General features: G+C 38.1%; 1 protein-coding gene across 1 annotated transcript; it reads left to right on the top strand.

Annotated features, from left to right (window-relative positions):
• Positions 1–802: 802 nt before the first annotated feature.
• Positions 803–14,491, top strand: LOC110048634 (arsenite methyltransferase-like). The gene is made up of 9 exons (XM_089294550.1): positions 803–1,059; positions 6,289–6,439; positions 7,334–7,470; positions 8,494–8,563; positions 8,995–9,076; positions 9,753–9,881; positions 12,611–12,697; positions 13,887–13,942; positions 14,036–14,491. Exons 1-9 carry the CDS (start codon positions 890–892, stop codon positions 14,315–14,317), a joined length of 1,164 nt encoding a protein of 387 aa, XP_089150676.1. The 5' UTR covers positions 803–889; the 3' UTR covers positions 14,318–14,491.
• The last annotated feature ends 369 nt before the right edge of the window (positions 14,492–14,860 follow it).

Genomic DNA, 14,860 nt, shown 5'->3' with positions numbered 1-14,860 from the left:
GGAATAATTTGTTCGGCTTATCCCACTTACTAGAGCAAAATTTAAAGTTATCGTTTATCAGAAGCCGATCCTGGTTCTAGAATTTATTTTACCCTGGTTCCCAAATTTTCCACGCACTTAAGAAATAAAATAAAGAAAAGAGAGGAAGAAAGATGGAAAAGGGAGAAAAAAAATCGACTACATTCTTGGTTCATGTGACGTAGTCATATTCCAAAATTAGAAATTATCTTTCCTTCAGAGGTTTTAGTTTCATCAGATAAAAGACCCTGCAGGAACGTAACGTTTGAAAATGTTTTAGCTCGACAGAGTTCTTCTTTTTGTAAAGAGCGCTCCAAGCTTTTGCGTCGCGTGACATGAAAATGGCGGCCCGAAAAGACTGTCGCTTAGGTCAAAAGATGAGTTATCGCTTTAGTTTTTGCTAAATAAACGGTGTTTGCACTAGAAGAAGCATTTATTTCAATGTTTCGGAGCTCTAGAGTAAAAATTTTTGTTTCAATAGCAAAACTCAACGACAGATGTTTTTGTTATTTTACGGCCACCATGTTTGTGCTCCTCCGAAGGGCACAAACATGGCGTCTCCATACAAAGCTCTATAATACTGGGTGACACACTTCTGCAAATAACCGGCGAATGAAAAACAGCAGAAACCTGATTCTTGGCGAGGTTTTTTATATAGCAATCATCTATCATATCCCAGATTCCTGAATTTATTTTTTGAATGGTTACGATTTTTAGTTTTGATCACATTACTGGTGAAAATCGTGAATTAATGAAGTAGAATGTGCCCGTCCAAGGGACTGGAAACAAAAGTGTTCTGGCTTTAGAGTCGAGGCTGCTGTAGACAACGCTCCGGCCAAGGTAAAACTTTCTTAAAAGTACTCCCGCGAAAATGATTTCCGACGACGCTGATAAAGTAAAAGAAAGTGTAAAGGACTACTATGGTAAAAGGCTTAAGACTTCTGATGACCTCCAGACAAACGCCTGCAAGGTTGGAGACACTGCAATGACTCCCGCCGTCAAGAGCGCTTTGAAGCTTATACACGATGAGGTATCCAGCAAGTAAGAGAACTTCAGTCTTTAGCCATGTAGTACGTTAGGTTATATTTAGCGACCCGAAGTGATTAAATCAGTTTGCCGTTTACGTATAGGTTCTGCAGTGAGCAGAATTTAGCGTCGTTATGTAACCTTTTTCTAAGCTTACACGCTATGAAAGTTCACGTGTCAAAGAACATTTTCTTTGACAAAGAAGTAAACATTCTTCAGCAGTCATTAATTCTCTTAACAGATTCCGACCTCCGTTAATTTCAAAAAACTGAAGCGTAGCTTCCATTTCAACGATACAGCGTGAAAATTAACGTATATAATGAAATACTAGAATTATTGGACAGAGGGTTTGGACATCTTTCGCGGCACAGTAATTGAGCGCTATCCTGTTGTATTCACATGATGCCAACCCATTCTCTCCGCGGCCAAATTGGCTGGAGGCATTGTTTTCTTAGACTACGAGTAGTCCCTCTTTCGCTTAGTCTGTTGTGCGTGACGCGAAAGAAATTCGCGAGAAAAAAATGGCCGCGCAAAAGCCTGGTGGCTAGGAGTGCACGAAAGGAGGGACTACCGCCTAAGCCCAAGAGTTTGCCCTTTCACGGCCAAGTGATTTTTCGGTGTAGGATTTCTCATCTTGACGTCCTCTTATTATCGCCTGTTATCAATAGCCCCGGGAGATCTGAATAAAATTGCTCTACTCTACTCTTCAAGTAGCCAGGCAAAAACATATGCCGTGAGAAGTATATCTTCGTTCAGTGTTCGTTCAGCGAAACTGTCAAAGAAGTTTTAAAATGAAGACGGCGAATGAGGCCTCTTGTAACGATTTTCGCTGCGTCTAAAAGTTATTGTGAAAATTTCAACACAGTTTCAACCGAGAATTTACATTATACATTCATTATACATAGAAGATCATCCAACTGCGGTGAAATGTTTGCCGATAGCAGCAGAAAATTTCAAGTGAATGTCCGGCATCAAGTGAGAGTCCGGTTCAATCTTTCAAATGGACAGCAGAAAGGCCAAGCTCAGTGAATTTATATTCACTGACTTAGACGATGCTGTTGAGTGGCGAAATCACTAACACGCTCGCAGTCAGGGTGGAGGCAGAGAGCTTTGCCAAACAAAACACTGGATAAATTTAAATCTTTCCAAGGCGCCTGTTGGCAGATTCGCAAGAACATCACGGCTTGCGAAGCACGATTCCAACACTTCGATTTGCTCTGGTACTGCTTCGATTTGCTCTGGTTCCAAAACATTCCTGCAAGACGTCACAGGTATCTCAAATGTTGACAACATGTTGTCAACGCTCCTAACATAAGCCAATCATATTTTTGCGTTGTGAGAGCAACGCATAATTCAAACTCTTGGGCTTAGGAGGTAGTCCCTCCTTTCACGTGCTCCTCGCCTCCAGGATTTTGCGCGGCCATTTTTTTCTCACGGTTTTCTTTTGTGTCACGCACGACGGACTAAGCGAAAGAGGGACTACTCGTAGTCTATTGTTTTCTTTGTGTGTGTGTGTAAAACACTTACTTGTTTCAACAGAGCAATCATATCCAATGTGTGTTTGGCTTAACTACAGAATACCCTGCCATAGCTGGCTGTGTGGTATGCAGAAACTAGTTAATTCAAGTATTTGTAATTTATTCAATTGGCAAATAAATTCAAAGTGGTATACAGTCGAACCTCAATTATCCGGACTCATTGGGACTAGACGAAATAGTCCAGATAATCAAGGGTCTGGATAATCGAAAATATGAATATTAATGATGAACAAAAACTGTTTAAATAAAGCAACATTTAATCGTGAAACAACACTTTTACAAATCCTTTGGAAAACAATATGGTCTACTGTACATCTTGAACCACTCAACTCTGAGCCAATCAGAACTCATTCGAGTGTTCTTCATTGTACATTATCGATGTAATTAATGCAATTTTAGTATTTACTTTAAGTCCTGATATTTTACCTGTGTATAAATAAAGTTAAATAAATAATAAAATAAATAAATTAGTTACGACGTGTGCGAGCGCTGCTTTTGCTCTGTAAAAGCAAAACAAACTCGCTTTTGACTGCACTTTTCAATGTTATAGTTTTAAAAAGAATGTTGCCACGGATCTTGATCATGACAATAAATATTCATGAAAAATTGGGACTAGAGAAAAAGTCCGGATAATCGAGCTTCGACTGTAGCTGTGTTTTATGCTCGCTACGCAGTACACGATATGCAGTGTCGTCTTTTTTAGCAGTAAAGAAAAGCAGTGAAAAATAACCAGTCTAAAGCCCCGATTACATGAGACCAGTACAAACTCAGGCCAGCATGACTCAGACTGGTAAGATTGATTTTCTTTTGGGGCCCCTTTGGACTCTGTTGCTATCCGCCATCTTGAAATGGTGCAACAATACTCGTGCGCATGATCAAAACAATGAACTCAAGAGGTCCGAGACTGGTCTCAAATCAGTTCATGTTTACATGGTTCTGTGGTCGGACTTCAGACCAGTCCTAGTCATTTGTGTTGCTTCAGCAACTAGAATGAGTGAAATGTGAATGAGTGAAACTGGCTAATCCTGATCCTGGTCATATTTTCTGAAGTCCTTACCTCAACAGAAAATATCCTTGAAGTCCAGGTCCAGATTCCCTCACACCAGACCCAAGCACTGACTATTAGGTTCAATTAGGTGTATCTCTCTGCACTAAAACAATGATATTGTTCATTTGTTTTTCATGCGAAGTTTTAAATGAGTTGTGTCAGTGAATCAGTCAGTTTTATGGCCTTCAGAGCTCCTTTCTTTTCATTTTTTTATTTTTCTGTTTTGCTCCCTTTGTCTGGCAACGCCTGCTTTCTGGATCACTTCAATGCCTGAAAAACTTGTCCATCGGGGATGAGAGCAATCAAAGAAGAGCGTTATAGATGTATATCACAATGTGCCACGGTAAACTCACAGTTCATTACACATAACTTTGGCAAGTCACTGTCAGTTGCAACTCAGACTTGACTGTTTCTCAATCACAATTTTTCAGCCATTGTAACAATCATCTGGAAATTGCATAAAATCGAGTATGTTTCTGCTTAACAGACTACTGAATTTTATACTATTTTCAACTCTGGTCTAATGGTCTCTAACCTGTGCTGCATATTTCGGTTCAAAACATTACTTAAATGACCGGTGACCAAGGTGAACTATAGGAGGTTGTATAGAGTTCTACAAAATAAGAGTCTGTATCGATATAAAATTAGAACGAAAACTGTTTCTATTTTGCTTTGAAAAGCTACTGTACAGTTTTGAAACCTCTCTAAGTAATGACCTTTTTATGCCGTCCTAGCGCTTCCGTAAGGACTGTCAGCCATTTGAGTGATTTTGGCGTACCAAGGAGTGTGCGTCAGAGTTTATTGTATAATTTGTAGAAAACATGGATGTAATTAAGTGTGTAAGTCGACTGGGTCATTGTTTGGCAGCTTGATTTTCTTTGTACAATTCGTCTCCAGAATTCCCAAATCTCAATTTCTTTAAAGTGACATTTCCTGATTCCCACCTAGTAAAATCGCCAAATCTGACGTCTTGGTCATAATTACAATACCGAATCTCATCCTCCTTTTCCTTAAGAATCGCTAATTCTGGCCTTCAAATAAACCAATTCCTGGATCCCGAAAAACTTATTGGAGACCCTCTTTTTTGTGTATGGGTGTTATGGAGAAAGTTTCTCCACAAAATTAATAGATGGCAAGGTTCAGTGAGGAATACCCAAAGTTTTAAGCTTGTGCATGTATTGTTTCAAAATGCAAAATGAAAGCTTAGCTTGTGACTGCATCAGTGGAAATGTGTTCTGCGTCAAACCTAACTGACAGTTGTTTTGATATTTGTTATAATTATGATCAAAAGACACTATATACATGTACAATGTAAAAAAAGAAAAAAATGAAATTATAAATATATAATTATTTGACTTGAGCTTAACTTTGGCTCAAACATGAATTGTGCTTGAAGTTGACTCATGCTGCGATTAAACTCTTGTTAAAAGTCAGTGGGTATGATTCTCATTCCCACGCTTGATGAACAATCTATATGATCATTAGACTCTGATTGGTAGATATTTTTAGGTGATTTCATAGGGTAGTTACTGTAATTATCACTTTGCACACTTCTATTTTGAAACCTGGTTTTGCATCTGCTTTTAAACCTAGTTCTCTCAAACTTATCAAATGTAACAAGCAGTGATGAAATAGTGTTTTACCATCATCTCTTTTAAAATCATGGTGTGTTATCTTGAATTACAGTAAAAATGCCCAAACAAAATTTAATGTTCAAACATTTAATGTTTTTTGATTGTGTATTTGGCTTAGTTGTGATTTTCTTGAATTTCCCTCGGAGAGATGTTCTAAAATTTTCACAGTGCATCGAATCTGGCAAGACACAAATTTCAAACATGAAGAAAGTAGGGTTTGTACTAGCAGTATTCCTGTTTTGATTTTTTTGCCAAAAAAAGAAGTTGGGATTACAAGTCAGATAGATTTCCCTGAAAAACATGCTCTAACAATATTAATTACTAGTCAAAGGTAGTGCAAGTAAGAAAGTTCACTGTCAGTTTTGCTCTTTATGGTCATGTTGATGTCATAAAATTTGGAATAGGCTGACTGTTATTGGTGGACACTTAGATTACTTGATTATTACTTACCCCTTGTGCTTGATAATATATTCAACAAGATCTCTGGCTTTTCTGTCATACTCTTCATCGGCAGTTTGCCTCCTGGAGATAATGAGCCTTGAATTTATGTATGAAAACTTCTCTGGGAAGCAGGGGTTATGCTTTGGTAACAGTGCGTGCCTGGTTTCATATCCTGGAACTGGTGTGCCATGTGGGTTGAGTTTCTTGTTGGTCCTCATCTATGCTTTGAAGTTTATTCTGTAGGTTCTCTGGTTTTCCTGCCTTTTCAAAAACCAAGACTCCAAATTCCAATCCATTCTTGGTGTTTTGTGTTCCTGATTAGCTTGTCTTGTGATCATACAAGAACCCCAACACATTATTATTATATATTACAATACATTGTTATTATAACAATTATTATTATTTTGGTCATTTTATCATTTTCTGATAACTTCTAAACAAGCAAACTGATGCATCTGTATTAATGTGTGTTGAGAATTTTGATAAATGTAATGTAAATGTTGTGCTTTGTACTGCCTCACTAGGTAATCAGTTTAACCGTATTTAGGCTGATTGGATTCTTGATAATATAAAATTATTTCAGGTTTTATGGGTGTGGTTTAGTGGCCCCAGAAGCCCTTGAGGGTATGCACATCCTGGACCTTGGGAGTGGATCAGGACAGGACTGTTTTGTTCTTAGTAAACTTGTGGGTGAAAATGGTCATGTGACTGGAGTGGATATGACTAAAGAACAGGTACGTTAAGCTGGGTTTGTCATTAAATTGCCCTGTTAACAAAACAAGCCCATGTAACCTGACTTTGTTCATCTTTTTGCTCACCTTTTGGCTGAACAATAAATTAAAGTTTTCCTCAAAAAAAGTTGCAAGTGATTCTCCATGTAACACCCCCCTTGTGATTTGAATTGCAATTTTAAGCAAGTAACATCGGTTTGTGAGGACTTCTTTTTGTCCTTAACTTTGTCGATATAAAGGGTGTTTGTTGTCATTGTTTAAGACATCAGCAATTCTTTAACCCTGGAGAAATCAGAAAGTTAAGATATGTTTCCTCTTTGATTTACATTTTGTATCAGCCCTCTCTTATAGCCCAGGTGTATTTTGATTTACATGTATGATCTATAACATGATTCCTTATTGACTTGACTTGCAGGGGTTTCATTAACATTTTTAGCAGGAGGACAACCAGTTTTCACAGGCAGGCAAAACTTTTTGAACCGAACTTCTTTGTAAGAAAAATTTCCTCAGATAGTCAAACCAGATGGGCAAAATTATCCTCACAGCTTGGTAATTTGCCCTGTGTCTCAGTCTGGCCTTAATGAAACCCCTGGACTTGAGTTCTGCTGTGAAGTGCAAGTCATGAAACTTACATTCATGTCAAAACATCTGTTGAAACTTTGTACATATACAAGCAAGCCCTTCTCAAGGATTTAAACTCGGATGTGAACCTCTGAAAGGAAAGCTCTACATTGTGCTTCCTTGCTTAGGACAGGAAGCTCCTTGCCTGGACATACAAATACCTTGACATCTTTAGACCTGCTTTGTTACTCATACAACAAAGTCATGTTGTAATATACTGCAATCTTGCATTGCTGTAATAACCCTAATTTTCTTTTGTCTTTGCCTTTACCATAGGTGGATATTGCTAACAAGTATGTCGATTATCATGCCAAGCAATTTGGATATTTCAAGCCCAATACTGAGTTTAAACTTGGTGAAATGGAACGACTGTCTGATGTAGGCATACAGGACAATTCTGTGGACATAATAATGTAAGTGGTAGACTGGTGTAATATACAGTGTTTAATTATAATATTTAACAATTAGATGATGAGCATGAGTTTTCTTTGAGCTAATAGTCAATGAGGTGTAACCAAGTTGATTATCACTCATAGAAAATGAAGGCAAGTATTCTAATTCTTTAAAGGACACTCTAAAGGATTGCAGCTGCACAAAACCTACAATTTTGTGTATTTTTAATCCTAAACTTAAGAATAATTTTCAATTTTAATAGCAGCACACACAAGATCGTTGGCTATCAGCGAATAGAAAATAATAAGAGAATCAATCAGATTCGCAGATTGCCAATAGAGCACAGCAGAGTGGCTACTAAAATTATGTAGTAAACTTTGTTCACCAGAGATAAATGAGTTATAATTATTTTGATAGATGTACATGTGTATCATCACTTGATTGTCCACAATCTGATTCACTCTGAAAGAAACAAAAAGTTTTGTCTTTGTAAGTCTTCCTAGTGTCTGCAATAGCTTGATACTGTATGTCTATAAAGTCCTTTTAATAATCTTCCTAATGTACTGGGTAATAGCAGACCTAGTCACACAAAAAAAAGAGAAATAAAACCAAAAAGCTATATATTTAATGGATAATTATGCAAAATTTTAATGCAAATAAAAATCATGCTGGTTACATGACTATAACATAACAACAAAAATTCAATAGTGACATCACTTGACCAATTGCATTTCAGTTTCGAGCTCTTGTTTATTCAAACATTGTTTATTTCTCACAAACCTTTCATTATGTTTGCATCAGGAAATGGAAACACATTCTCTTTCCAATAATATTAAGATCAACTTTGAATTGAAGAAATTTTCCATATCAAACATTACAAGTAAAGAGTGCTGAACATTACTTTATGCATGACTTCTTAAATTACAAGGTTAGCTTCATACTCAAATAATCCTTTGTATTTTTCCACCTCTCATATTCCATATGTACATTCTTTATACAGCTAACAGAAATTTTTCTTTCCTATGTTTGTATGCTTAATTAAGTTCAAACTGTGTTGTTAACTTGACTGCTGACAAAAAAGTTGTCCTTAAAGAAGCCTATCGAGTTCTCAAGGTGAGAAACAACCTTTATGATGATGGGTCATGATGTGTGTGGTGTGGTAATCTAATATTTAATGTATAGGACTCCAGATGAAGCTGTCAGATTGGAACCCTAGTTGGGTTCATTTTGCACTGTTATTGGTCATGGCAGTTTACTCTCACAGTGTGCCTCCAGCTGGAAGAGTGAAAATGGGTACTTGGTGAATTTATTGCTGGGCAGGTTACCCTGGGATGAACAGTATCCCATCCAGGGGGGAGTAGAAATTCTTTTAGTGAGGTCACGTTACTGAAACTGGTGATAAATGCTGCCTAATAGCTCAATAGACTTACATACAGACTGAAACATAGCACTGAGGAGCATGTAACTCTAAATCGATGTTGTGACCTACATGTACATTGTAAGTACATGTATCTTACTTTGTAAATTTCTTGCATTTGATTTAGGATGGAGGCGAGGTATACTTCAGTGACGTTTACTCAGACACAAACCTAACTGAGGAAGCCAGAAATGATGAAGTGCTCTGGGGTAAAATAATGCACTTTGTAATTGTCTTTACTGGTCACACCATTATCTCTCTAATCTATTTATTCTTTTTAGATCTGGCTAAGTACTATTTCTTGTTGATGAATATGTTGTAGTTAATTTTTGATCTAAGTTGCAGCTATGTGTAGTGTGTTTTCTGCTAGTCAGTTAACTTTTTTTATCGTAGTCAAAAATTACTATCATTGACTAGGGATGAAGTGAAAAAAAGTAACTACAAAACAAACCACATACAGTTGCAATCAAAGAGTGACTGAGAACAAACATAGACTATGGCAAATGCACCAATACTTGTCCATGCCAAGCACTGTGTATGAGATGATTCTGTGCATTCACTGCAATAATAAACCACAGACATGGGTTGGTAGAAGGGTAAGAGACTTGTAAGCAAGTGCTTTTATTATTATTGTTATTATTATTATTATTATTATTATTATTATTATTATTATTATTATTACTATTATTATTATTTTTTTTTTTATTATTTTTTATTTTTTTTATTTTTTTTAAGTTTCCTCTGGTTTGTTTCCTTTGAAATACTGGTAAATAACAGTGGCCATGAGTTTTACTAAAGCATTAGTTTCATTTTCTTTTTTAAATGTGAGCTACTTCACAATTGAAACCTTATTGCTTTTCCATATATCTGTGCTTGTATATGTAGGTGAGTGTGTTTCAGGAGCCTTACACTGGAAGGAACTGGTTGAGCTCTCTAAAGAAGTGGGATTTTATGGACCTTACTTGGTGACTGCCACACCATTTGTAGTTGAACCAAAGCTAAGAAGACCCCTGGGTAAGGATAACAATATATTTCATTTTGTTTGAACTAGCATTTCATTTCTCAAGGAGCTATAACACAAGAGCAGGTGATTGCAGTATACAGAAGGAACCCAGGGTGGAACTCAGTGAATATCTGTGCAGGGATGCATGCTTTTTGAGCCCTTTCACTATTTCAGACCCGGGTTTGGGAGAGGTCAAAATCTTTGGGTAGGGGTGTTTCACTAGGACACTGAAGCCCTTACCCTATACTAGACCATGATCAGCTTGATTTTGCAACCCTATTCTAGCCTAGACACTAAAAACCCTACCCTATCCAAGACTACATATAGCTATCTTCCATTCAGGAACTCTACCACCATCATAGTCCAACATCTGTTAACTAAACCAATTCTTACAAAGTCACTTCTGAGTTTCAGTTTCTATTATAGGACTCTGGGTAAAGAACCCTGGTCTAGACAAAATTATTTATGCACTTGTCACCTTTTCGGTACATAATACCCCATTCTACACCAAAACTGTCTGATTTCTATACCCTGTCCCAGAATAAACTGCCTGAAAACCATACCCTTCACAGTAGCACATACCCATATAGGTTATATATATGGGAGTACCCCACCCCCCCCCCCTGGGTTTCAGACCCAAACTTGCAATTTTTTGTAGTACCGTATGTCAGACAAGACTATACAACAACAACAACAACAACAACAACAACAACATCTTTTATTTAAACACGGTGGGTTTCAAAGCTAATATAGCTTATGGGACCATGTAAAAAATGTTAATAAAATAATAAAAAAAATTAAAAATTATTAAAAAATTATTAAAACTGAATGTAGACAATAAAAAGTAAGATATGTACAATAAAAGATATGAATAGATTTAATAAAAGACAAAATCCCTGTCAATTTGGGGACGGCCCATTTGCGGTGACTCTTCATTAAAGTTCAAGTTTCTGAGGGCGTGAGACTTTTGCCCTTTTGGCATAGTCCCTAGCGCTGGCAGCAGATGGTTCTAAAATATTCCAAACAATGGATCCTCTGTGAGAAATAGAGTTTTTCATATAATAAGTTTCAAAACGTTGTACGCTGACACGATGTTGATGACGGAGGTCATACTTAGACTCTTTCCTTTGGATTATATGCTCCAAGCACAATGGAGTTATGCGGTTGTAGATATTGTAAATTAAGGTGACTATTTTGACCTTATAAGTGTCGAATAAAGAGTCCCAGTTAGCTATTTTCCTTACATCCTCAGAGGGCATGTCGCGCGGGAGATTATATATGACTCTAGTGGCCCCACAATGTATGGATTCCAAAGAATTAAATTCGTTTTTATTTGTACAACACCCCCAAATTGGTAGCGCATATGTAACTGAGGGTAAAATGACTTTAAAATATAGATCTAAACGCGAATTCCTGGGTAAAAAGCGACTGCATACTGCATACATACATACATTTTTGTACACATTTGAGAGGGGCTTCAAATTTTTGATTTTAATCAAATTTGTGCCTCTCAAGAGATCATAAAAAAAGGTTCCCCTGATAATTATACCCAACTGTTGAACAGAGTGCTCAAACCATCCTCTAATTCAGAGCAAAATGGTCATGCTCCAATTTAGACCAACGGTGATTGGAGGACAGTCCATGTTCTTTTCTCTTAACCCCTGGGGGGGGGGGTACTCCCTTATATGGGCTATATAGGTATGTGCGGTCCCAAAGGGTATTGTTTTTCAGCCGTTTTGGTCATAAATAGGGTGAGGATTTTAGCTGATTTTGGTCATAAATAAGGTATGGTTTTTGCACTCTAGCCTTCGTATGGATAAGTTTTGAAGAAGAAGCCACTTTTTCATCATTATCGAAAAGAAAAACAACAAAAGCCCTTCACAAATTATGTTTATGGTAACTTAATACTAGGGAACCAATCATAACGCAGGTCTGAAACAGGGTTTTGATTTAAGGGTCAGGTAATAAATAAGGTTTCGAATTTTTGGTCAGGTTATAAATAAGGTAGGGAATATCGCAGATTTTGGTCATAAATACGGTAAGGGTTTTGGGAAGCGGGCTGCACACCCTCACTCAATTTTTCTGGAAGTCCTCCCCGGGTCTTAACCTTGATAGGAACACAGTTATCTCCTCGATTCACTTGATCTTTCCAGATTTCTACAAGTCTACATATCAAAAATGAGCTTGGTTTTATTCTGTGAGCTCATTGTGAGTACAGGGGAGGACTATATCCTGGGGGTGGGGGGCATATTCATCTCACTTAGGGGTATAATCAAGGATTCTGGTCTCCCTTAGGGTGTTCATAACGAAACGCCACTATTTTTAGCGGTCAAAGTATCTTTTAGGGTGTACTCGATGAAATAATAAAAGAAATGCTTTTATTTCCGTTTCACGGGTCGATGTCTACCTGTCTCGAGAGCCCGGCCTACCAGCACGGGCTCCTTTCCTAAACAGCAGCTGGTAATCAAGCCTATTCCGTTTTAAGTGGTATCTTTCAGGGATCAAATAAAGCTTGAACCACGCCCAGATTGATCTCATTTGGGTGTTTAATTCAAATTTTCCGACGAGCATCCCGACCTTTACATATGGGAATTCCCCCCCCCCCCCGGGAATATATGGCTTCACTCCGTTATTACAATACTGCAGTTACCGCTTGATTCTACAGTTTGAAGTTTACATATGCATCCGAATAGTAATTTATTTATGATTTAAGTGTTTAAATGCATTCTTTGCACTTCAGGCGATGCACAGTTTGTTTCTGCGACGTATCGTCTGTTCAAAGTTCCACAAGGCAGCAAGACAGATGGATCGAGAGTAACATACAAAGGTATCGGATACAATCTAAATAAGCGAGTCAAGAAATGAGAAAAAAAAAGGGGAAGGAGAGGAAGAATGAAATATTTCACCATACCCTCACCGTACCCCTCTTCATTTGTAAATCATTGTGACCTCTCTCCCTCCCTCCCTGGTCTACCCTTTGACTTTCCATGATTCCCCTCGTTACTTTGCGACTGTTACACGGTATCCAAATGAGCGATCTCACCACCCGCTTGTCGTGTGAGGTTTATTTATACTGGTTACTTTTTGTAACTTATTATATGGCAAGGTAGTCTTGTGGTAGATCCTAGCGTTTTGATTGTTTCTTTCTCTGGATTTTGCCACACGGACCGTTTCCATGGAAATGGTCATAAGCCGTGTGCTTTTTGCTTTCGAAAGCCGGCAAGTTCAATAATCAAACATGGCCCGAGTGCCATATAATAAACTACTAGCACGCACTAATCTAGCTTGCTCACGCAGTACTTGGGAATAGCACGGACCTCGCTGCGCTCGGTCTGTACTGTAACAATCTCGGGCCAATATTCCCCAGTACGGCCTCGCGCTCGGTTAGTAAGAGGCTGTGTCTCACAAGGACTGGGAACTACCCAATTCGCTAATTTGATTGGCTGAAATCGATATTTGAAGCGGTCTAGATTTTCCCATCTAGACCGGCCTGTAGACCGGTAATGTTTTGCGGTGAAAAAGTTGCAAAGTAAAATGCAAAAATTTTGACCATTTTCTTCTTACAATATTTATTTATCGAAGTGCCAAAAAGCCTGATGAGAAAAAAAGTAAAGAGGACGAGCAAACTTTGGCGGAAATAACTTCAGCTCATCGCCGTTCGCAAGGAAAATGTCAGTTACGTACAAACCAGTAACATTAAACGAACCACGTAAATTGTTCTTGTTTGCCATATAATAAACATCTTAACCGAGCTTAGTCGGTCTGTATGGGAGGATCTTGACCTCGGTCGTGTGTACAGACCTCGCTGCGTTCGGTCCGTACTGTAACAACCTCTGGCCAATATTCCCCAGTACGGCCTCGCGTTTGTTTAGTAAGAGGTCAACATTTTGCATGGGAGAAGGTCGAACTTTGAAAAACGTAAAAAGTAGAAATCTATAAAAAATTATGAACCGAAGTAGTTAATTTTAAGAGAACGTAGTTCTAGTTTTTTATTAGTAATCGTTCCTTTGTGCTAGGTTCCATGGAAGACAATCCAAGTGAATTCAAGTTTAACGTTCACAATATATTCACGGTATGTTTATCACACTCAGTGGAGTTTGTCGATCAGTTACCAAAACTGAAAGCTGGTGTTTAAATATCGGGGCTTTTAATGTTTATTTTGCAGAAAACACCGAAGATTGTTTCTGCTGGAGTGGCAAGCGTCCTTTGTGCATCTCGTTTCTCGAAGCATCTTGAATTCCATCCGTTGGAGCCTGGGACCGCTGCCCCTGCTGATGGCGTTGACAGTGAGGCGGACCCATTTGCTTATTGCGAGTCAAACAATGTCGCTCCTGCGGCATGTTGCGCCGAGCCGGCTAAACAGGAAAGTTGCCGTGCCAAACCTGTTGAGCAGGAAAATGGTTGTCCGAAGCGTGCGAGGACTGACTATGAAGGTCCTTGTTGCTAAAAGTTCACTTGAAAACTGCAAGATGTACTGAGAGTCTGACACTCTAGTAGATAGGAAGGAAGTATAGCTCAGCTGATAGCGTTTAATATTTGTTGTGTACTAATATAACTTAAAATACGGGCTACATTTAATATGTAACTTTGAATGGGAGGAAATAAACATGCCTTAAGTTTCCTTAGTGGTTTGTTTTGTTTCTGTTGCTCTTGGGAATTAAACCTTTGAATGAAGGGATAACTCAAAAGGACGTGTTAATTATGATCACAGCATAGCTCCTTTGGCGCTATAAGAAAACAATTTAACGTTTCCAGAGACTTGCGATTGTCTGGGTGTGGGTAGTTCTGAAAAGAACTGTTGTTGAATAAGACACTGACCTGAGGTCATACGTTACAGTGTTAGCCATAGGATTAGCAAGTTTGTTTATCCCTCCTAAATTATATAAAGTCACCGACAACAGTTCTTTTCAGAGCTACCCTTGCCCAGACGATCACACTATACCTACCACTGGTGCTCGTGAGTTAGAACTGGGCTTTCACCTTTTTTTAC

The sequence above is a fragment of the Orbicella faveolata genome, unplaced genomic scaffold (assembly GCF_042242905.1).
Source record: "Orbicella faveolata isolate gen_17 unplaced genomic scaffold, um_ofav_v1 contig_1, whole genome shotgun sequence".
Classification (NCBI taxonomy): domain Eukaryota; kingdom Metazoa; phylum Cnidaria; class Anthozoa; order Scleractinia; family Merulinidae; genus Orbicella; species Orbicella faveolata.
Note: the sequence above shows the minus strand (reverse complement) of the source record. Positions and strands in the feature narration are given on the sequence as shown.

What these genes read in the sequence shown, in the direction of transcription:
- LOC110048634 (XM_089294550.1), top strand. Translation starts at nt 890, where the DNA reads ATGATTTCCGACGACGCTGATAAAGTAAAAGAAAGTGTAAAGGACTAC. An exon ending in AATTCTGTGGACATAATAAT is followed by an intron (nt 7,471 to 8,493) that starts GTAAGTGGTAGA and finishes TGCTTAATTAAG; the next exon opens with TTCAAACTGTGTTGTTAACT. An exon ending in AAATGATGAAGTGCTCTGGG is followed by an intron (nt 9,077 to 9,752) that starts GTAAAATAATGC and finishes TTGTATATGTAG; the next exon opens with GTGAGTGTGTTTCAGGAGCC.